General features: G+C 35.2%; 2 protein-coding genes across 2 annotated transcripts in view; one reads left to right on the top strand and one right to left on the bottom strand.

Annotated features, from left to right (window-relative positions):
- The first annotated feature begins 1,195 nt into the window (after positions 1-1,195).
- Positions 1,196-8,918, top strand: Smp_122920 (putative pou Transcription factor). Its single transcript, XM_018795949.1, has 8 exons — positions 1,196-1,221; positions 2,458-2,578; positions 2,616-2,724; positions 2,758-2,819; positions 4,307-4,454; positions 6,409-6,659; positions 7,685-7,780; positions 8,693-8,918. Exons 2-8 carry the CDS (start codon positions 2,486-2,488, stop codon positions 8,840-8,842), a joined length of 909 nt encoding a protein of 302 aa, XP_018650210.1. The 5' UTR covers positions 1,196-1,221; positions 2,458-2,485; the 3' UTR covers positions 8,843-8,918.
- A 337-nt stretch (positions 8,919-9,255) lies between these two features.
- Smp_122910 (ataxia telangiectasia mutated (atm)-related) overlaps positions 9,256-24,478 on the bottom strand; it is a gene marked incomplete at its 5' end in the record, with an annotated part of 70,750 nt that continues 55,527 nt past the window's right edge. Inside the window, 10 exons of the mRNA XM_018795948.1 lie at positions 9,256-9,442; positions 10,995-11,163; positions 12,130-12,195; positions 13,526-13,579; positions 13,875-14,115; positions 16,739-17,086; positions 18,812-18,959; positions 20,493-20,575; positions 23,062-23,332; positions 24,277-24,412. Coding sequence (XP_018650209.1) covers positions 9,427-9,442; positions 10,995-11,163; positions 12,130-12,195; positions 13,526-13,579; positions 13,875-14,115; positions 16,739-17,086; positions 18,812-18,959; positions 20,493-20,575; positions 23,062-23,332; positions 24,277-24,412 — 1,532 coding nt within the window. The 3' untranslated portion in view covers positions 9,256-9,426. The remainder of the gene's footprint in view (positions 9,443-10,994; positions 11,164-12,129; positions 12,196-13,525; positions 13,580-13,874; positions 14,116-16,738; positions 17,087-18,811; positions 18,960-20,492; positions 20,576-23,061; positions 23,333-24,276; positions 24,413-24,478) is intronic.

Raw genomic sequence — 24,478 nt, 5'->3', positions numbered from 1 at the left:
AATACAGAAACTAGGGGTTGCATGGGGTGATCACACTTGCATGGCCAAGACATGCTATATCGACCAACTGTTCCTGCGTTCATCATTGCTGACCTTCTCTTAACGTTACATGTTGGAAGTAAATCTTCTCAGTAATTATACAGATAGATTCAAAGATCGTGTCGTTAGGGACCAATACTACTATAACCTCGATAAAAATACCTATGGAGCAGACGTTTACTGTCAAGTTTGAGACTCGTTTTGGTTTATTTAATAGAACTGTACGCTTAATTTTCAAAAGTTTTATTCAGCCTATAAGGCATGCGGAATTATAGCGCTTTCTTCCTTCACCTTGGAGGGTTAAGAATATTGTTAAATGTATCCAAGGGAACGTCCTGAAATCAGTTCAAGGGCTCAAATTCAAGCCTAATCAGGTATGCCTCAAATCACTGGTTCATTACTTGTCGAATTACAAGGATTTTAGAGATAACTATCTGATAACATACAGATTCCCAAAGATTTATTGGCGTCTACTCAAATAATTATCTATGCGTAGTCCCAGAAAAATTCGAGGTGACACCTAGATATTTGAGGTGCAGAAAATAGGAATTAAGCGCAAGCACACGTTCTAGTTATTATAAGTAGTTCGAAGTAGTGCAAGTAACTACCCAGGAGTCTAAAGATGCCACAGGTATTCAGAATTAGACGGCACCATAACCAGTAATACGTGTTGCAATCTCAACGTTCCAACCCAGTTAAATTAGAAGTCGAAAGCGTAGAGGCTCGAAGATATATTTGACAGGATACCGATCTATTGAGAAGTGACTAATCCAAGCTTACTAGCCGTTGTAGGAGAAGTGAAGTACGGAGTACTCATTCGTGATCTAGTGCGGGTGAATGACCGATCGCCTTTATCTAGATGAGTCCATCCAAACCAGTGCGGTTAGCATCAGATGTCAAAGACTTACAGAGGAATTGATTTTGGAGATTTATTTACCGCTAAAAGTCCTTCCAGAGGAAACTTGACATATTCTTGAGGAATCAAGCTGAGTTTGACCAGAATTTACTAGTATTTTACTTTTGCTTGTTGAATATGCCTAGGTTCCTTCATGAAGCGTCGGTGATCCTCTGCTACTGGATACAAAAGTCCTTCAAGCAGAAGCTTCTTATAGTATGTTCTTCAACTGTTTAACCTATTGGACACTGGCAAAACTACAAGTGTGACGTTACTTTATGCTTTCGGTAAGTAATCTTCTAATCAATGAATCAAGTGCAATGAATCTGGCAGAATATGGATGGTTGCACACCATCTTTAAAGACCATATCATGTACTCATGACCACGTAAAGCAACTGGTGGTATAAATCATCAAGACACTTCAAACTACATGGTAACGACGTAATTATACATCCTTACGGTTTCTCAATAAGTCCGCGACTTTGTGGGTGTTTCTCAACTCTAGACTTTGTTGATGAACCTACGCCTCCAAGTGCACCTACGGTATATACATTGCTAAAGTAAATAGGGAATATTTTCTATACAGAGAAAATATGCCATATATATATATATGTATATATATATATATATATATATATATATATATATATATATAGCTTTATCGTGTTCGTCTCCCACTGGCGATATAGTGCTATTATCTCTATATGGTTCTGGGATGTCCTATAGGTGACACATGTCAGTTCACCCCTTCGTCTCATAGACCTTGAATGAATAAATATTTTATTCATATGCGCTGAGTTGCTGTGTTTATGTTGATTTTTTAGCGCTTGTCTCAGTTTTATTGATTTTTAATATGCTTTCAGTCCAGCTTCTGTTTGTTATTTGGTTGTTTCGATTGAAAGAAATTTCATTTTGTCCTGCGTCAACTGTATACAGTTGTTTGGGTAAAGCTGCAGCTCAAATATTGGTCGGATATAGTCTTTATTCATTCGTATGTTATATTACTCTCGAATGTCAGTAATGCTTCTCTGAGTTTGTCAACCATCCTCTTTCGAAGATATTTATGAGTAACAGATCAGATTTAGCCTTTTATTATTCATAATTCTTAGGTCCTTCGATATATTTAGATGTCTAGATATATTAATGTGTACAATATGGATTCACCTAATATTTTTCTGACCATGGAATTCGGCTGTTACTAAGGGACGTCTAACATTTAAGGTGCCGTCGATTTTAACTGCGACTGTGATGTCTTTGCGCTTCACTGCTAGTTTTAATTAATCCTTTCAGTACTTGACACTAAAAAAATGCACACCGATCAAATACTCATGCATGATTTAAGTAACTGTCCTAGTTGTGTGTTTAGGGTTCTTCATGCATAATGGCATCTTGTTTAGCTAAATCACAAAACAACTGTACTTTTAAACATTGTTTTCTTGACTAGCTGTAATTTTGTTTGCTTATCCCTGTTTATATCTGGTTTTGCATTCAATTCTGTGTAACATTTTATTGTTGCCTTCAGCTTGTTGACCCTTTTGATTTTTAATGAAATGACATCGTTAAGTGATATATTGTTACCGTGGGATCACACAAAGCAACCAGACGACCTGTTTTTAACCTTCAGGAATTCTGACGACTGTATTGTAAGTTTATTATAGTTGAATAGAGTTATTTCTAAAGGTTCATGTACCTATCGCAGCATCAAATGTTAATAGTCTGAGGAGTAGCTCAGATTCAATTATTTTATCTGAACTCAGTAAACAAATGGATGCAAGACTTGCTAACAAAGGTATTATTTCATCTATTTTCTAAATTTTCCAAGCTCAGGAATATGGCCCTTTATTGCTTCCTGGGTCAATATTTTATGTAGGCAGTAATCCTCGTGTAAGTTTTAATTTAGTTGTTTCAGATTGGGTGCAGTTTTACTAGAAATTTTTGTAGAAGCAGTTGTAAATTTCTATTTTATATATCTTCATTAATGAAACTGTTGTAATCGTATTCCCGTAACGTTCCTAAAAGTTTATTTTAATTTTATATGGTTTCGACTTTAGCTTATTCGCAACAACTTTCATGTTTGGCGTTATATAGTTCTCATTTTAGTTTGTTCCATGCGATCACTGATTTCGGTATGTATATGCTGTCACTCAGTTTATCAATCCACTCTCTCATGGTTCGTTCTTCAAAGCGTTACATGTCGCAAACACCTTGCAAATTAAGGTTTATGAACCGTATTGTTTCTTTTTTCGCTGCCATAAAGGAATGTTATCAACATATTGAACCACATATGTGTCTGTGTCAAAATCAGTAATGGTAGTCAGCAAATCAAGGCGAGAACTATGGTACACCAAATATAGAAGTTTTCACGAATGCACACATGCATAGTGACCACATTTAATGTGAAAATAGACTATTGAGAAAAGCGGAAAAAACACGATTTTAGTGATGGAGTGGGTTGTTTGTTTAGAGATTTCACATATAACAAGCTGACATCGTAGACACTATTACATAAAATGATTAACAGTAACATAAGTTACTGGATATTAGTAAGTAGTATACTATAATATATAGAGGGAAACTTGATGGGAAGAAATGAAAATGGGAAAAGGAGAAAAAATTAATGGTTAATATGCATTCTTTTCTAAAGAGACTGATGTCATATTCTGGTTATTAAAATATAACTTTCATTAGTCTTGAATGTACAACCTATAACTGTAGTGATATGGTCATTCGACTACCTATAGTTAGAGGACGGCATGACTAGAATTTTTTGTAGTAAACGGTTAGTGGATATGTTTCCATTGCTAGGCCTTTTTTTATTTTTTTTGTAGTGACAGAGAGATCCAACACTTCACGTAGTAGCTTTATTGTTTCAGCGTGCGTGCAATCGGACCTCTGATGACCATGTCTGTTAAGTATAGATTATGCGTGGTTGTTATTTGAAGCCATTGTTACTATTAAACTCCAGGAGTAGTGACTTAATGGCTTTGAAATCATAGATTAAATGTTTGAACCTTTACTCCTGTATTAGTAAGTTCTAATGCATAACCAGTAATTCTGGAGAATTCACTCCAATCTAAAAGACACGAAGAATTTCGTCTAGTGATGTGTCTATGTGTTGTAAACAGAACTAATATCACTTGTTTGTCAGACGAATGTATGACTTTGTATTGTGTATCTAGTTATATGCATATATAATTATTTAGCAAAATATTTAGTTTGTTCACCTGAGGTAATATTACTTTTTCAATGTTATATTGATCTGAAAGTATGCAAAAAGAAGTTATGTAATGTATATTTCAAATGTTCCTCTACGTTTATTGAAAATCATGGCTCTATCATATTCGTAGAAGTTTGTTTACTACTTTATTTAGCCTCGTAGGAAAGTAAATCTGTATCATGAACTTAGTTATGGTCAAAAAGTAAACTATGGAGAAAATCTGCACACAACTGGTGGACCTAATGATTTGGTTGAGTTGGAAAAACTCTCTTCTACATTTACTGATAGGAGGATTGGAATGAGTGAGTTCCATTAGAATAAAAAACATCTCCGAATTTCTGAAGTGTTTTTTTATAAATGTATCCGTCATTAAATTCCAACTTAAGGTAACAGGAAAATGATCTTTGGCATAAAATTCTATTATTCATATCATGCGATGTAATGACGGTACACAGTAAAAAGAACACTAGTTCCATTTAGTTTGGTTTTAACAATATAAAGATGATTGCCTGTAAACTGTGGACTTATGTTCAGTGTTTGTCAACTATTGTCTTCGACTCCTTTTGATCTACAAGAAACTATTTGTCCCATAGAAATAAAGAAGCACAGTAGGACTTCGGGTTATAGAACATCGAGTAGATTTATCACACTGACCATTAGCGCGCCCAGGGTGGCGAAAGAAATAATACATAGTCATACTGAGACTGACAATGAAAGTTAAATAAAACGAGTCATGATAAAGAAAAACAAGCTAGAACTAATTATTTAAACCAAGATGAACAATTAAAATATTTGAAGTAGTTCATTCGTCCTTAAATTTAGTTAAGACGTGGACCAGGACATCCACAATCCTAGACATGGATGAGAGTTTCCGTTTAAAATTATATCTCGGTCTAACTACCATTGCTCAGTAGACTTACTCCTATGTGTGCTTCGGGATATCTCAGTTGTTATATGTATGGTGTAAGTTACTGGTTCAAGCAGGAAATCAAGTACAGTCTGTCTAGTCACAATACATATATGGGATATTTAGATTAGCAAGTTAGTAGCACTGGCAAGTTTTAATGGTTAACTTTATTGTTCACCTAGCTGATTGTCATTACCGATTCGTGCACTAATATTATCACTCTGAAAACTGATAAATATAATCGAACCCCAATTATAATTGTTTTGGAAATGAAGCAGTTTTTCTTCCTCCGAATAGTATTATTTATTTACTTAAACACATAAATATTTGTACAAAGTGGCACCAAATAGATATGCGCCACATAAATCATTCGACTTGTGTGAGGGCTGAGATACTACTCGGATGCCCAGACCGAAGCGCGTGGTCTCCTTAGGGGACCACACCCGGAGCCCTTGACCTAAATGTCTAATCCACAAGGCAATGGAGAAACGTCAGGAAATGAAGTCCCATGGTAGCCGGTGACCAACAACAGGTTCATGCTCCATTTGTTCCCTCAGGATCCTAGAGTTCATGTGCACCATTGGTTTGGAATCATGGTTCACTAACTGCCCTAGGTGGATCCTTCACATCCACTAACCCGATCAGGGAGCTGGACATTCGGTTTTCATCTCAATTTCGTAAGCACCACCCCCGCCGCGAGGCCGTAAATAAGACTTTCCTCGAAGTGGCTGTATACCCGTGGCCATGTGAAAGCGTTTCAAGAGGGAGAGCAGACTCTCCCTACTCTCGCCCGTACAAGGGTATTTGGGGGCCTTAAGTGTAAGATCTACAAGCAGATCTGTGTTGTGTAAAGATAAATCCATCTCTGGGCGATATTACCTGTTGCAGCCGCTTTACATAGTAGCTTTATATCAGCGCTTTGTCCTGGACAAAGACTTATTTCACTATCAACCATGAACCAAAACTTTTCGATCGACTGAGTCCGTCATTATATTACATCGGAAAACGCGAAGAAAGTTAAGTATTGATAAGTGTTCTTTCCCACTTGGGATTTGATGAGGAGTAAAAGTTTGATTGCTCAATACCTGGCCAGCGCACCCCGGTTCATCTTATCCATGAGGTCCATTCGGATGCCTGTAGACCATTGATCGCATCATCTTGCTAAGTGCATTATTTTTACTTTCTGTGCATTATAATTATTAATAATAAACAATACTCGGACTACATTACCTTTAAACTGAAAGGTTTTGATCCGAATCACGTCTGGGAGCGTATCATGTTTCTTTTTTGTTTAAGACTAGATTTAACTCTGGGAATCTGGTTAAGTTACACGGGTATATCCATTTTAGATCTTTCGCAAACTGATGTTGCAAATTCACTTGGAAAACTCTATGGAGTACATCGTAGTGTATCCATGATTTCACGCTTCGAGAGAATGGATCTTAGTTTAAGCAATTACTTAAAAGTTTATCCGATTATTCTGAGATGGCTAAAGGATAGTGAAACTGCTGATGGTCGCGATAAAATTATTCGAGCTGTTGTTGATTTCCAGAATAATAATAATAATGATACGAAATCACCAGTCAAAGGAAGTCCTCAGGTAACTGAATATTTTTCCGTAGGAATATAGCTGGTTTGTTAATTAGTTCGTACTTTCTACTTGTGCAATGTGATTATTGTTCTAGTCCCAAATGATTTGCTCTTGTTAGTACCCAAAGACATTTAATAAACCAAGTGTGACAATTTTTTCCTGAGAATAATTTGCTGTTGACTGATTATCACATTTGACGTTTTCCCAAGTTTGTTTCACCATAAAACTAATCCTAGTTTTAAGTCGTACGAAAATACGTAGATCAGTGACCTAGCAAATGAAACACTCGGCTTCCAACCATCAGGTCGTAGGTCACAACCCCACTACATTTCCTTCGGTTCGGGGAATTAGGCAGTGTTGCTAGTAGCCCCGACATAAACAATGCGAGTTGAAACCAAAAACATAAAATTGTATTTAGTAAAACAAAAAATACAAGACCACACATATTTGGTACACGAGAGACCTGCGTATTTTTATAATTAATTAGTTTGATCGTCCTATGCACTTCATATGCGTGCCTGCTCAACACTTTGTTCAAGGTCATTACTACGAAGTAATAAGATTTCATTTCACTCGATTCTAAGCAATATACGAGCTAGCATTAATGTTTTTCAGAACACATTACTACTCACATCGGCACAACCAGAGAACATCAACAAAATGATAAGCAGATGATGGAGACTAAGATCACACTCAATGCTAAGCTAACCGTGAGGTTTCAAATTTAATATAAACTAAAAATGAGAGACGGAATATTTATTTCAATAGGTCTATTATACGTCAGCCAACATTACGTCCATTGTTTTTTTCTACAGAAATTTATAAATTCCACAACCAACTGCGATCGTGAATTCTAGTTAGATTTATTAGTTGTCTAGTAGTAGCCAAATAAGTCAAAACTGGTTTGTTGTTTCCTTCGACTTGTTGAAAGATTGGTTAATTTTAAGCATAGTAAAGATCAATTCCAAGTTCGTGAGTAATTTCTTTCGCTACCATTTTTTTATGTTAAATATTTTTGTTTATCTGTATTTTAGGCTGAAAGTCCTGTTTTCTCGAAATTCTCAAGACGACGACCGAGGACAGTACTACCTGATTCTACAAGAAGGGAGTTGGAGCGAATTTATAGACAAGTTAGTGTTTACACTTAGTTATTAATTCCTTTCTCACAATTCTTATAATCCCTTGTGACCGGATGGTAATTTACTTCTTAACTGTATATTTATTTAGTTTAAACGTCTCGGTTTCGTAAGACGTCGACTTGTTTAATCAAATAAGATAAAAGTTTGGCAAACTTTACTGACGTTATAAGATGATCACTGCATTGTGTTATTCGAGTGAAGTTATGGGCATAGATAATTATATCCTAGTCCTGTTTCCAGAGAAAAAATCACCATTACTATTCTTAAATATATCTCTGGGTCAACCTCTGCTAACTTCTTTTATTTTGAGAAGGCTGTGTGATGAAGCGACCTAGATCAAAGCACATTTAGTCTGAATAACTACATAACATTTTAGACTCGTTAATTACTACCTGCCAAGGCGACCATAAGATTACTCCAAGTTTGTTAACAATGGTAAGATCTTGCTAGAAACGACAACCGCAAGTTTCTTTTTTGTAATTTACTTTTCTGCATGACTTCTGCCTTTTTGTGATCGACTGCCGTCGCTTTTGGTTTGCTAAAGCTTTGTATGTTTAAATGTAATATTTTCGTTACTATCTAATTTCGTTTTGTTCTGCGTATTCTACTTCGAGTATCAAGTCTTTCCACAATTTACTGTTCTGTGTCAGCAGACAAGTGATGAAGTGTTATGTGTCAGTCTTTGTTATCGATTTGTACTGTAGAACCGGTAGCTCGACTGTTTCTAATTCTGAAAGTATTGTAGGCCCTTACTGAACTTCAAATATCGAGACTGAACATTTTACCATAGTTTATCTAACTTTGTAACAACATTGTTACGATCAGTCAAGTGTTATTTTTCACTCCTGATAGAGAATCATCGCGTAACTTATAAAATTATGTTGCTGGTTTTTTTTTTGACAGCATAACAAACTATCTGCATATGAATTGATAGAATTGGCTAAAAAATTAAATGTTGACAAAACAATTATACAAGTATGGTTCTACAATCGTCGTACACGTAGTATTATTGATCGAAAAAGAAAGTTGAAACGAGCCAAAAGGAAACGTTGATATCAAAAACAGAAGATCCAATGTGTTGTACAGAACATTTTCGTGATAATTAAAGATAAATCTTTTTCACTTCTATAATAATCTTTAGTTTTTTAATGACTATGCTTAATGTATGAGATTGTTATTTCAAGCAAAATGTATTTTTTCAGCATAGATTTATGTTAGGTCAACTCTACAGAACTAGGATAAATAATGATTATTACAGTATGGTATAATTAGATTCGTTTCACAAGCTTCCAATATGATGGATGAAACTTGACTACTTTAGATTTGTAGTCTCTTAATGCTTTTACTGCAACGACGGCGACTACTACTACTTTTGAGAAGTATCTAACATCACTAACAAAATTTAATAGAAGTGATTCGTTTTTATTGAATAAGGAAGAACGCAAAAACCAGAAAACCTGGCTTTTCTTTTAAATAAGAAAGTATTTTTAATCAACAAAAATGTACAATGTTTTAGATGAAAACCAGTTTGTTAACTGATAAAGTAAATTTACACTTTCATAAATAATTCACTGGTAACGTAAAAAGAAAAATACAATAGCTGATTGATGAATTGATCATTGAATAAAATTAATGTATCACCAGAAAGCACACCTATATAACAAACAAAACAATTAAATTTCCGTAAATATACTACTATGACTATACACAGCGCGGAAATACTTTAGACTATGTATATTGTATGGATTACAGTTAATTAATGACAGATACCAATTATGTTAATTGAAATGAAAAGCTACTTGATAACTCTTCATGGGTTTACTTGGCGGATAGATCCTTAGGAATATTTTCGAAATAGATAATATGGTTAATTACACTTAGTGTTTATTAACATCGTAGTTTTCTGATGTGGATTGGTTTAACAGTATAGCTTAGATCAAAGCCTCTATGGTGGATAAGACATTTGATGTGGTTATCATATGCATAAATGGATTGATTAAATATAAATATTTATATAAAGTTATGCTTACAATTTAGATGTAAGAAGCTTGTGAAACTATTCAATTGTGGTTGATATTCAAGTATTGTTCATCCATGTTAGTTGTGGAAAATCGTAAGTTTTAAGAATGAACTGATCGAAAAGGATTATTTTACTGCGTGAATTGTTCGAAGACATTTAGAGTGCCACTTAGTGGGAAAAACACCATAGTGAGAAGTTGAGTACCGCAACAACACTCACTTATCTCTGAATGCTTTTCTCTTCAAACAAAAACTAATTTCCTTTTCATGTCTTTTACATGTCATTCCGCAGGAGTGGGAATTCATCTGTAGTTACATTCCCACTAACGTCCAAATAATAATCTTCTTAAACACTGATAGTTATAACGATTAGCTTATATCCTTACTCCCTTACAAGATTTCCGTAGCAGCATTAAAATCATGGTAGGGATGGATTTCATGTTTGAAAAGCAGCAATAATAATATCAAAATATCGAAATGTCAGTAACGTGGAAGGGCTGTAAGGAAAACTTTACGTGAGTGAATGACAACTTGATCGTGAACAGCCGACGGGAATGTAATCATGTGTATACTCATTTATTATTTATTCATTTAAGCACACAAACATCAGTACAAAGGCGAACCAAAACATGTATGCGCCACACAAATCATTGAGTTTATGTGTGTGCGAAAATACTCTCCAGATGCCTAAACAAATCCAGGTAGTTTTCTAAGGGGGCCACTCCCTGAGCCTTTCAACAAGATGTTTTACCCATAAGGCAGAGATGCAGTCCTATGCTAGCGGGTGACCAACAATAGGTCCATACGCCGTTTGTCCCCTCGGGTTCATGGAGCTCATTTGTACTACTAGTCTGGGACCAGGATTTTCCAATTCCCCTAGGTGGATCATCCATATCCACCAACCCAGTTTACGCTTCAAACATTCTCTTTTCGTCGTCTCAATTTCGTAAACAACACCCTCACTGCGAGGAGGCAGTGAGTAGGAGTACAATACATTGATACAATTGCACTAGTGACTGAAGTGTCAATAATGAAAACTGCCAGTTGTTGAAATAATGATAGTTATTGCGAAAACAAACAACCGTCATTCTAATTGGTGAACTATACAGTCGCTCAAGGACGGATAGAACACTTTTATAATGTCACCAACACTGTATTTAAAAATAAAACAAAGCTAACTACTCACCAGCCTATATACATCTGGCATAAATTTTGATTTGAAGTTGCTTCACGTATAAGGAAGTCTACTTGAGCCGAAACGCTCATCACTTGATCTCTCTCAGTGCCAGTCAATTTTTGCCTAATTCTTTCCATTACAGAACGTGCACGTACATTTCCTAAGGTAACAGGCTGGGCTGAAAAAAATAAAGAGAAAATATTGTTTAAAAATAGTCCCATTTTAATTTGAGATCTTATTAAAATAAATGATAACAACTAAATAGGCGTTCTAGGTAATCGAAGCTCTGATGTAAAGTTGCTGTATGAAGACGGTAATGATATGAACTGTCAGTCTAAATCTTGATAAGTAGGTGAAGTTTTGATGGTCCACTAACTAATTAAAAGCCGAATGACTAAACTGATAGTTCGATCATTATCTTTCCCTTTTTGCAAAAAACTGACATTTTAAATAAGTTTAATCAGTATTGACTTTTAGTGAAAAATTAGCTGTTTAAAAAAATTTCCATGTGAACAGTTTCAAGACATACTAATGATGATGACGATGAAAAAATTACTGGTCTACTCATCATTCTAATAAGCCCCCAAATGCCGTGGTACGGTCGAGAGTGGGGAGAGTCCGCTCTCCCTCTCGAAATGCTCTCACATGGCCACGCGAATATATAGCCTCTGCCAGGGAAGTCCTACTCACTGCCTTCTCGTGGTGGGGGTGTGGTTTACGAAATTGAGATGACGAAAAGCGAATGTCCAGCGCGTTAACCGGGTTGATGGACAAGGCGAGTCCACCTAGGGGAGTTGGAAAACCCTGATTCCAAACCAATGGTGCACATGGGCTCCAGCATCCTGAAGGAACAAATGGCGTACGAATCAATCGTTGATCACCGGCTACCATGGGACTGCATCTCCTCACGATGCTCCACTGCCTTGTGGACTAGACCTTTAGGTCAAAGGCTTGGGGTGTGGCCCCCTAAGAAAACAACCTGTTTCAGTCTGGGCACCTGGGCAGTGTCACAGCCCTCACACAAATCGAATGAGATTTGTGAGGCGCATATGTATCTGGTGCTTCCTTGTACCAATATTTATGTGTTTAAATAAATAAATCATTCTAAAAACAGGCTGATATCTGAGGTATGAAGTAAACTTACATTCTGAATCAATACATGAGTCTTCAGTGCTTGGAGGTTTTGCAGAAAATATGAACCCTTGTAGTCCTGAAAAAAATCAAACATCATATCGACATTACTGTGTAAATCATATTTGGCAAAAACCTTTAGTACAATCGGGTGTTTACTATAACTAGCAGACATATAATAAGCATCAGGTATTATTTGATGTAAAGTAGAGATCATTGTATTTACGGTCCGCCTGATAATACAGAGCAACATATTCAGTAAATAAATTTGTTTGTCAATAAGCTCTTCTACAAATTCTGTACACAGTATTACCATTTCTTCTTTGCTGACTTGATTCTGTTCGCTCTGAATTAGACTTTGATGATTTGTAATGAACAAATGTTTGAAGACTGATAATATGTAATGTGGCCAGGTAATAACTGTTCGTGAGACCAAATTATTAATATGAGCCTCCAACTAAACTGGTATCAGAAGATAAGACAGCTTTAATGAAAACTCCGGAATGTAAAAAGAATATTTTGGGAGAAATCTATTAAAATAAAAGTCTAAAATATAACCATATTGGTTACCTGTCCATACAAAATATGAAAATCATTTTTACCGATCTTAAAGGTATATAGATGATAAGTTTTATATTTCCTGCTTGAAAAATATTTATTCCATCTTTGGGATAATTTTATTTAGTTAGCCTAGGTTCAACAGTACTGAACATAATTGAATTCAACTTGTTACAATGTAAGATTGATTTTGGTGGAGTTGAGTTCTGTGAGCAGGGTGATCTAGCCATTGAAGTTGTATTGCCTTTCTAGACAACATCATCATTACAAACTTCACATAGAAATGAGCTGTTAGAACTTCATAAGCAAACAACAGCTTGTTTTATTAACATGGTGTTATTTAGGAAACAGAATGAAAGCTTTACAACTAAGCAATTTAGCTCAAAGAACGCAGATCATTTTCGTGAGCTACAAATCTAGACGTCAAATTATTGACAAACGTGGATAATAGACTAGAAGAATAAATACAATGTATTGTTTAGATATAAAGATGTACGTGTTGAAGATACAATTTGACTAAAATGACAGAACATTAAGATGAAACTAAAGGCCATACCTATAGTTTTGAGTAAAAATTAAATTAACTCATTTAGCAGGTACTTGAAGTATGAGCCACACTTCAATCGTGGGCTAATAATACTATTACCTGGTTGCCTAAGGCGAAATAGTTGAAGTGAGGTTCAAACTAGGGACTTAACCACTAAGTCATCACTCCATCAAGTTTCGGAAGGTGAAGATTAAAACCACAAATTCTGTTTCACAGTTATAAGAATACATTAGGTTAAAGAAAGCAAAAGAATACGCATATAATGCTGTTTACACAAATCCAAATGAAATCAAATAGAACTTACCATGACGTTCAACTACTATGTGACCGGATTCCATTTGCTTTCTTAAACGTTTAGCTAAGTAAAGATTAAAACAAATGAATAGAATAGCTATCTACCAAAATTTATGAGGAAATTTATTCTACATACATTAGCGTTTTAATAAGGGTATCTTTTAACGTAAATCTTCATGAACGTTTTGCATAATACATCACCAGTTAAAAGTTAGATGACTAGAACTTCGTAAGCTGTTTATTTAAACATCCGATTTCAGTTCTTAACACTCGGGACGTATTAGTCTTTAATAGGGAAGAGGTAGAGTTTTCATACTTACCAAATAAATAAATTAAAAAATATAATTTAAAACACCTACCAGTTTCATAACAACCAAACCAAGGTCCATTACACAAATGATGACGCCATTGATTCACCTTTTGTGGATCACGCAATGAAGCACTGTCTGGATGATTTGGATTTGTAAACACCCTGTTCGGCGAATTAGCTCTTCTATTCAAATTTTGCTGTTGAAAATGTCCTTGTGAATTCTGTTGACCTGAGGTTAAATTATTACTTTTGTCTGTTGGACGTCGAAGTGTATTTTGAACAGCATGATGCTAATGTAGAAAAATACAAACAAAGCTACATAGAATTTCAAGTTGCTGATAAATTCAAAGATATCAACAATTTTTTTCAGTAAAAGTAGTTAACAATAAACATTAAATGTATTACTTTGCATGAATTAAATTTCATTTTGTATTACCTATATTAAGTGATTAAGATCTGAGTTTATTTAGTTTACTAGAGAAACAGTTCAATGATCAAATAAATCGACTTCCAATTATAATACAATTCATAACAGGTAGAATAAATTACTAACACTAACCAGTAACTAGTATGATGGTTGTCTAGTTTGTACTATTCGCTCAGTTTTACTGATAAAATCGCCCTATGACAAGTAGATAAAGCGATTGAACATCGAGTACACTATATTTTGATGTTAAACGGTTACAGGCGACGACAAGCTTATGTATCGTGCTAGTTATTAAGTTACTTGAATAATACTAAGAAATAGACCTGGGCTTCCTGTCACTCGAAAGATCAACGGACTATTGCTTGAGTAACTAGATAGGTTAAAACAACACTAAACTGTGGATATTACTGGTGAGGATTTGCCATAACTTGTAGTATACGACCGGACTACATAAGATACGGAGGTCTATCCACAGTAAAGTTATAAAAATAAGCAATTGCCTTATTGTTTTCGTACACACATTTCACAAATATAATAATTTCAATGCACTAAATACTATTTCATGATAGTTATCACAGTACTAATCGTCAAGATCTAAAAACATGATTTAGGCATATAGAGCACAAGTACATCTTGCTGACGAGTATCACATAGCACAGAACCTGGATTCAGGGTTTCTTTTTCACTACCTCTACCAATCACTACCTTACAGATCATGTGAAGCTGCCACATTACATCAACACAACAAGATGAATAGAAAAGGGCCCGAAAAAAGCATTATGAATGGTAATAAGAAAGGCTAGATAAGAGGATATGGTTGAAAAGTAGAAAATGAAAAATGGAAACCGAGTTGTTGAAAAGGAAAGACGGTGAATTGGATCTCATCTGTCAAAATATTCATATAAGATCAATTAACATTATGATTAAAGGTTAACAGAAAAAAAATATAGTCTATTTGAATACAAAGTAAAATGCAGACAATAAAACCTATGAAGAATAACAATTACAAGTAAGGACAACAGAACAAACTGAGTTAAAGGCTAGTAAAATAACTCAAAACTTCACTTCTATACTAAGTAAGCACTGACAATATTATCCAGAATGACGGTGGAAACTCTGCAATTAAACCATCTGGCCCAGAGAACTTAATAAAAGCAAAAGATTAAATATATTTGGAACAGTGTGACAGCATTTCAACCATATAATTTAAAGTTTTCAGTCACTTGTGAACAAAACAAATATATTTATATATATTTATTTCATGCCATCAAATAGCCAGTATAAAAAAACAAATCTGTTTCCCTAAATTCACGATACGCTTTAAGCTGACTTTGCGAAGAATGAGTTCCAAACATATTCTATTAATTAACCATTCGTTTCTGCCTTTTTATATACAATTTTTCATCTACAAGTGAACCATCAATACGTTTCATGAAACGAAGCCTATATATATATATATCAGATAATTAACGATTAGGTGTCACAGAACTCGATTATAATGATGTTAGTTAATATCTGTCTTACTTCCCGAATGGAAGTTACATTTTCCATCGACAATTAAATCCATTTCCAATATTTCTAAAAACAACAATACATTCAATTCGTACATCTTTATTTGATGGACACTCCTGTATATTATTTTTAATAAAAGCTACATGATTAGACATAATTAAAAGGACTAAGTAAAAAAGGAACCTCTGACCAGTGGAGTTAATCTATGTCGAGTGCGACGCAGTTACTCACTGAAGACAATGAAAAATGGCCGCGCAATGTGTTGGATTGATTGAGGTTAGACACTGACACAATTGGTCTGAAGGTTAAGCGTTCGCACGCCAGACCGAAGGTCATGGGTTTGAATCCCGCGTGCGCGGCTAGTGGATGTGCGCTACCTAAGAGTCATATGAGAACGGAAAGGCTTTTGGGAGCTTCCAGGTTTTAAATGATGATCTAACTTAGATTAATTTATGATATCGATGAAAAAGGATGTTACTGATGAGGTGATTAGTCAAACATGGACTGTATCTAATAATACATAAATTCCAAAACTATCTATGGTGAAAATAAAATTGCACTCAGTATTGACTTTTTTCTTCATTCGTATTACAGTTTAATGTTTACTTGTCTGAGAGAAAGCACAAATCGCCCTTTACAGAAATCTAATAGGAATATTCCTTCCCTTTGATAATAATAATATTTCGTTGGTGTAATAATTAAAACTCACTGAAATCAAGGCATAGATTTGTTTTAGGAAATAGTCACTAACTAAATGAACAACTCATCATTAAGTATTAACAAGTACCAAATATAAAAGAGCAAAGATTTGTATTAAACAAATAAAAGATATCTTTCTTGCGGAAATGGATTCCTTCACAACCTTGTATTAAGAGCTTGTTAATGAAAGCTGCTGAAAATACAAGATAATAAGTATACCTGTTAGTGTGCATGGATATACAGTGCAGTATACATAAATCAATCCATAAGCTTACCTGTTGATGAGCATACACTTGTCTATGTGGATAATCTGAATTGCGTGCACCAGGTTTCAACTGTACTGACTGATTATTAGCAGTTGTTACACCATGAACACCGCCACCAGTACCATTTGCCAAACAGTTTGTTCCAATTGCTGGAGCTATACCGCCGCCGCCACCACCTCCGTCGTCTAGCTTATTCTCTAAGTGATTAAATTCTTTACGGTTTTCATGGAGTACCCACTGTAACAATGGATCATGAATAAATGCTTCTAAAACTGCAAGAAGACTTTCACGATTGGAACGTAAAAGAGACATAACCATTTCACAGGTATGGCGATAAACACCATCTATTCCTGTCACCTAAAATAAATATGTAGGTGAATTTAGTTACCAAATTATTATTTCGGAAGGATCAGAGGGGGTGAACAGAATTATTGAATTAAATGGAACAAACCTGTGGGGAGATAGCACTAGGATATATTTAAAAATTTTTTGGATTAAATAGTAGAAATCGAATTCTGAGTTTAAACCGCGATATTCTACATCAGAAAGCATAAATTTATTTCTTGAACTTGATCATCTACTAGTTGAGTCATTTGGGGGTTTGATCGCAAATGCCCTAGTACGGCCGAGAGTGGGGAGAGTCCACTCTCCTTCTCCAAATGCTCTCACATGGCCACAGGTATAAAGCAACCGTCAAGGAAGTCCTACTCACTGCCTTCTCGTGGCAGGGGTAGTGCTTACGAGATTGAGAGGACGAAAAGCGAATGTCCAGCGCTTTAACCGGGTTGGTGGACACGGAAAGTCCACCTAGGGGAGTTGGAAAACCCTGATTCCAAACCAATGGTGCACATGGGCTCCAGCATCCTGAAGGAACAAATGGCGTGTGAATCAATCATTGGTAACCGGTTACCATGGGACTGCATCTCTTCACGATGCTCCACTGCCTTGTGGATCAGACCTTTAGGTCAAAGGCTCCGGGTGTGACCCCCTAAGGAAACCACCTGCTTCAGTTTGGGCACCTGGGGAGTATCACAGCCCACACAAAAGTCAAGTGACTTGTTTGGGGCATATCTATTCGGTGCGATTTTGTATCAATATTTCTGTGTTAAAATAATAATAACATACAAAAATAAAATTCTCCTGAGTTTGGTATAAAGACTAAAACTAGTGTTATTTACGACTAACAGCTACTTTCCTCGCATCAAAAAATCAAAGAAATATGTAGAAGAAATGATTGTGAACAACGCGAGCTTAATTGAATAAAAATTCAGTCACTATAAATAATAGTTTTAAACGATGGCTTTTCACTGATTATTTAAAACACCAGACATAGGTAATCTTGGAGCTATTAAGCAAACTTATCCGATAACCTTATTTATTACTTTACTAGTTCGACTTCCAATCACTAGGGAGTAGGTTGAAGCCATACACAACCTACTTTGCTTTAGAGAGTCGGATAGTATTGCTAGCTTGCACAAATAAAATATAGCTCAGAGCTGATTATACAAATTTCTACTTGATAAGTGTTTTGCACCAAATAAGTTTCCTATGCTTACCTTGTAGTATACACAGTGTTTGTCACAAAATAAAGGTATTCAAATACTGTGCAGTTTTGTTACATGAAGGTGAATTGTGCATTCAAAAATAAAGTACGTGAACTACGGAGAATTGATTGATACAATTGAGGGAAACAATCGAATTCACTTTGCTATGGCTGTTGGGCCAAGTATATAGCTTAAAATAGTCAATCGGAATTACTTGGAATAGTTAGCTAAATATCGAGTGACAGGCTTTATTGGAAATAAGTAAACTATAGGATATCTTAACTCGTAAGCAGTAGGATGAACGAAAAGTAGATTTTAAAGATCAATATGTAAAAGTGTAAGACTAGAGTGATTATAGAATCTTCATTAAACGAACCCATACGTATCAAAAACAGAATATAGGTCCCATCTCAAATATTTGGATAATACCACCGATGCTAAAATTAAAGGATAGATAACAAGATAATTCAACTTCAAAAATAAAAATCCATTAATAAAAGAAAAAAGTTATATATTAAATTCAACTATTTATAATTACCTCCATAGCAGAAATAATCATACGTGTTAACCGAAATGGTACTTTCTCTGGGAATTTTTCTCTCATTGTAGCCACTTCAAAACAATCACCAAAATCAATATGCACCACTTTGCCTGTCACTCGAGACAACATTATATTCGATGGATGCCTATAAATTACAGTAGAATGAAGTGAGACATGTAATTAAAATGACAGATACTACTGATGAATTATGTTGAGAATGTAAAGAGACACATATTCATACATAGTAAAGTTGATTTTCAAACAATGCATCAGGCATTTGAAAGCATATACTAAGATACAAATAACCAGACAGAATCGGGATTGAAGACAAACTAGATACAAATCAGAGATCTATGTGCCTGCAAGAATGTACATTGCAACACTGTTTACATAAATATACTACGATAAGTCCATAAATAAATACTGTACAAACTTTTTGTATTGAATCTTTTCTGAATACAGTGCACTGTTTACTATCATCAATGTAATAGATATTGTGGTGTATGTTACTTATGTCGACAAATATAAGTATTCTGTAATACTAATTAGAAGTGGAATGCATGCCAGCAGAAGATTGAGAAGATCCAATTGACGAAAACAGAAAAGAAAAAAGAAGGTAATTGTCACAACAACGCTATTGAAAGAATCAAGAAGCACGTAAACGACAACTGATGTATTCAATGAATGGCTTTCATATTTTACGAAAGCACTCTGTAATTTTGCATTAAACAACAAATTAGTCTTTTCCACCTGAGTTTTTATTCATTACAATATAATGGTGCAAAATATCATTACAACTGAAATTATGTATAATTTATGCAGTGCTTATTTAAAATGTCCTGGTACGGCTGAGAGTGAGGAGAGTCAGTTCTCCTCGAAATGCTCTCATATGACCAAACGTATACAGCCACTGTCAAGGAAGTTCTACTCACTTCCTTCTCGTAGCAGGGGTGCTGTTTGTGAAACTGAGAGGATGAAAAGCAAATGTCTGGCACTTAAACTGAGTTAGTGGATCTACCTGGGAGAGATAGGAAACTGTGATTCCGAACTAGTAGTACAAATGAGGTCCAGGATCCTGAAGGAACAAGTGGCGTATGAACCAATCATTAGTCACCGGCTACCATGGGACTGCATCCCCTTACGTTGCTCCACTGCCTTGTGGATTAGACATTTAGGTTAAACGCTCGAGGAGTGGACTCCTAAGAAAACCACTTGCTTCGGTTTGGGCTCCCGGGCAGTATCCCAGGCCTCACAAAAATTAAATGATTTGTGTGGCGTGTGCATATTTGGTGCCTCCTTGTACCAATATTTATTTACTTAAATGAATAAAAAAAGTAATATTTTGAAACTAATCAATTTTGTAGTTGTAGTAAACTTAAGGTAATTACAGAATGCTTTCAATGAACGAGTCTTTAAATTTATATCTAGTTTATTACAAAATTCAGTAACGAATGTTGTGGCAGTTAAGAGGAATATCTTTAAATCTAATTTCCAGATCAGAATGCAAAAGGTGTAGTACAAGTTAAAAAAAGGATTACTGAATATTTTGTGCTGATATTTATTTATTTGCATTAGATCACACGGTCTTGATCAGGGTGATTACTGTTATTTTCACAATCATTACTATTAAAGAAACATAGAAATCAGTGTAGTTAGATGACTAAGTAAAGTAACCTACCTATCTCCTAACCCCAAAATATAACCAACCATAGACATGGTAGCCATAGATCGTGTAAAATTCGTTCTACGCTCAAACCATGCCTAAAACAGAAAAAAATATCATAAACTTCTTGAAAAATTACAAAACGTAAAAAATCCAGATTATCCACGTGATATAACAGATGAATTAAAACATTTTTACGTCTGCATGAGATATTACCGCATAACGATAATAACAATAGTGACGAATTTTTTAAACTACCGCGAGAGTGGATACTTGATTGATACGGTAACCACAGACTAGATAATTTTATATATCACATATCAAATTCACGACCACGAATAGAGAACTAGAGTGAATGCTAAACGATATCCTATTTAATACAATTATAAGCAGTCACTCGCAGTGATTCCAGAAAAGAAATCCATGAACGGAAAGGAAACCACATATTTAATAGTAAGTTGAGTCAATATTAGTCCGAAATCAGTGGCTAATCATATTTACTTACAATATCACACATCACCATGAAAGAATGTCAATGAGAAATCTTCAATGCGCTTGCTGGATACTTTGAACAACACTATTTAACATATTATCATTTTTATCATGCATATGAATATGTACTATTGAGGGATTTAAAAAGCTTTAACAAAACTATTCTATGCAGAATTATTAGTTCATGAAAGAGAACATTGGCGATGTTTGAGATATAAAGAATCGTGAATACATTAGTACAGATTTGTTCTCTGTCCTGGGTGGTTTTGTCGTGACCAAATCATTCAACTTAGAAAAAGAATTGCGCCTGTTACCCATCGTTGGAGAGCATAGGTCACCCACCAACATTCTCCATCCAACTCTGTCCTAATCAATCCTTTCCAGTTACTTACAGTTGCTATTCATCCTTTTCATGTCTGCTCTCGATTCCTCACACAGTGCGTTCTTCGACCTTCCTCTTTTCCGTTTCCCTTCAGGACTCCAGATAAGCGCTTGCTTCGTCACGCAGTTTGATGATTTCCTCAATGTGTGTCCCATCCACCTCCAATGTCTTTTCCTAACTTCCTCCTCAGCTGGAACCTAGTTTGTCCTCTCCCACAGTAGGCTGTTGCTGATGGTGTCCGCCCAATGGATGTTGTTTACCTTGTGTAGGCAGTTTTTTATTAATACTTGTATCTTTTTGATGATGGTTGTAGTAGTTCTCCAAGTTCCAGCTCCGTACAATAGAACTAACTGTCTTGAATTTTCTATTGGAGATTGTGACTTTGATGTTGGTTGATAGACAGTTGTTTTTAGTTCCATATGTTCTTCAATTGTAGGAATGCGGCCCTTACTTTGCCAATCCTTACCTTTACGTCCCCATGAAATCCTCCTTGTTCATAGATGATGCTGTACAGATACGTGAAAGGTTCCACATCTTCCAGATTTTCGCCATCGAGTGAGATTGGGTTGGTGTTCTCCGTATTGTATTTGAGGATCTTACTTTTTCCTTTGTGTATGTTGAGGCTACTGCTGCTGTTACACTAGTTGTCTTCATCTTCATTTGTTCGGGTGTATGGGATGGAAGGGCCAGATTATCTGCGAAGTCCGAATCATCTAGTTGATTCCAAGCTGTCCATTTTGTTCCGTGCTTCCGTCAAATTTCGAGGTCTTCATAATCCAGTCAACCAGCAGAAGAAAAAGGAAGTGGGAGGGTAGACAGCCTTTTCTAACTCCGGTCCTCACTTTGAATGCATCTGTTAGCTGTCCTCCATGCACGACCTTGCAGTATAGTTCATCGTATGAATTAAGTATGATGTTGACGATTTTCTCAGGTACATCTAGAGCTTGTTCATTTCCGTTCACGGGTCGGTCTCGTATTTCATTAAAGAAAACTCTGCCAAAATCATCCACCTGAGCTACAAACCTATATCATCTCAAATTTGATGACAAACATTTATGAAGAAGGAACAAGTGAAGACCAGTAGATCTATTGATTAAATAAAGTATTTTTATATGCAACAGTTTATTAAGCAATAGATCCTTGTGTGTCGTGACCGATTTGAAAACCATTTAACAACGAAGAATGTCATTGTATAAGTTAGCTAAAATTTACTAGCGAAAAATGTCACTTTATAGAATAGGATGTACGAGAACTTTAAAGAAAACTTTAAGTTTACTTATTTTTCAGGTTCCACATCACGAACTGATTTTAATTAAAGAACCACTGAAAACTAGGAAGGTTTAAACAGCAGTTTTGTCTGATTATAAGACTCGTCAGTAGTAGACATTTCATGTTCTTCAAGCTTCATGACGAGAGCTTATCCTTCAGACCACTGAGTTCCCATCTCGTATTTCATATCCTCAAATGTAGTCAAATTGCTATACTGAGTGACCATTATCCATTGTCATTCGCCTCATGCTTGATATGTTTGAACTTCACTGATCACGGCTTCTAACTAGAACGCCGGGAGTTACCGCTCAAAGCTAGTTATGATTAAATTTCCGACATTTGTTCTTTATCTATCACCAAAACCCAAATTAAAAGTGTAGAAGGATGTGAGTAAAATATAAGAAAATGGAGAAAAATGCACTAACGCATAAGTCTACTCACTTCAGAACTGTGACTTTTTAACCATAAAATATTAGCTAGATCTCTCCCAGATGACTCTCTTAACCCAGCTTCAAATATTTCAGTTTTTTGTATAACATTTAGACGATCGAAATCTGGTGCCAAACGAAGCATCTCACGATTCTCTTTGTTTAGCACAACATCAGCTTTTTCCCGATAATCACGTATTAAATTATGGAATGTGTCACTGTTTGGAACCCAACCAATCAATCCAGTGTATGTAGATAATGGAATAACAGACATCCGTTGAATTCTTTGTGATAAGAAAAAGAAAGAATTTCGAAAACTTCAGTAAAATATTGTTTACAAAATTAACATGTAGGTTTAGTGATTGTCCATTCTTTGAGTTCAACCTAGTGGGAAGACTTTTTATGATACACTCATCGATGATTGACATAAGCTCTCATTATAATAACGTCAACATTAGTATAATGTTCGCTAACCACACAAAAGCAGGTCTCATGTAGACTGGCCTTTGCAAATTCTGATAGTTCATGTATTACCTCATTTGTGTTCGACTTAATACTTGGAGACTACTGACAATTAGTAACTTTCACACTTAAAGCTACACCGTTTACTCGTTATTCAACCACAAAGAAAGTTATTTTCTCTTCGTTTAGATGGACAGAAGTGAATAATCACTAGTTATTTTATATTCTTCCATTTTTTTAGTTCTTGGTCATTCTCGTTCGTGAATTGACAAGCAACTTATGGGCATTATAAGTTGTTCGACCACTTTGCACATAATAAAAAAGAAAATTCTGTAATGTTTATTCGGAACCGTAGTTCCTTTGTCCATAATTACTCACTTTATTCATAATTTGACAAATTCAAGTGTGTTTATGATCTTCCCCAGTCTTCATACACTGAAGAATTAGTTGCTACTAAGAGTACGTTCTGAACAGCGCAAGAGTTTCTTGACCGTTAATTACATTTATTACGACTACCTACTTGAAATTTCCTAGTGGATATTTGTACACACAGTTAATCAATCAGCCAATGGTTTCGTCTTCTAAAATCATTTCGATTTATGTTTGATAGTCGATCCCCTAACGATTAAAGTGTCAGTCAAACCGTTTAATTCATTCTAGTAATTTTAGTGAGTCTACTAAGAAGTCAAAATGATTAATAACATATTGAAACTCGAAACGAAAATATATCATAAATATATAGTTAAAGAGTGAGCATTCATCTTACGTTAAATTACGACGTAACGTTTCCGGATTATTGATTAACAATGTGTTTACAAGTCCGAAAAATTGCATAATACGTTCATCTTGACGAGTATCTTCATGTCCTTTTAACAAAAACACGTATTGGTGACCATTTGAACCTGAACAACAGAAAGTGGAATTTCAATGTAAATTACTCATAGATAGAGGAAAAATTAAAACAAAAT

The sequence above is a fragment of the Schistosoma mansoni genome, chromosome 2 (assembly GCF_000237925.1).
Source record: "Schistosoma mansoni strain Puerto Rico chromosome 2, complete genome".
NCBI lineage: Eukaryota > Metazoa > Platyhelminthes > Trematoda > Strigeidida > Schistosomatidae > Schistosoma > Schistosoma mansoni.
Note: the sequence above shows the minus strand (reverse complement) of the source record. Positions and strands in the feature narration are given on the sequence as shown.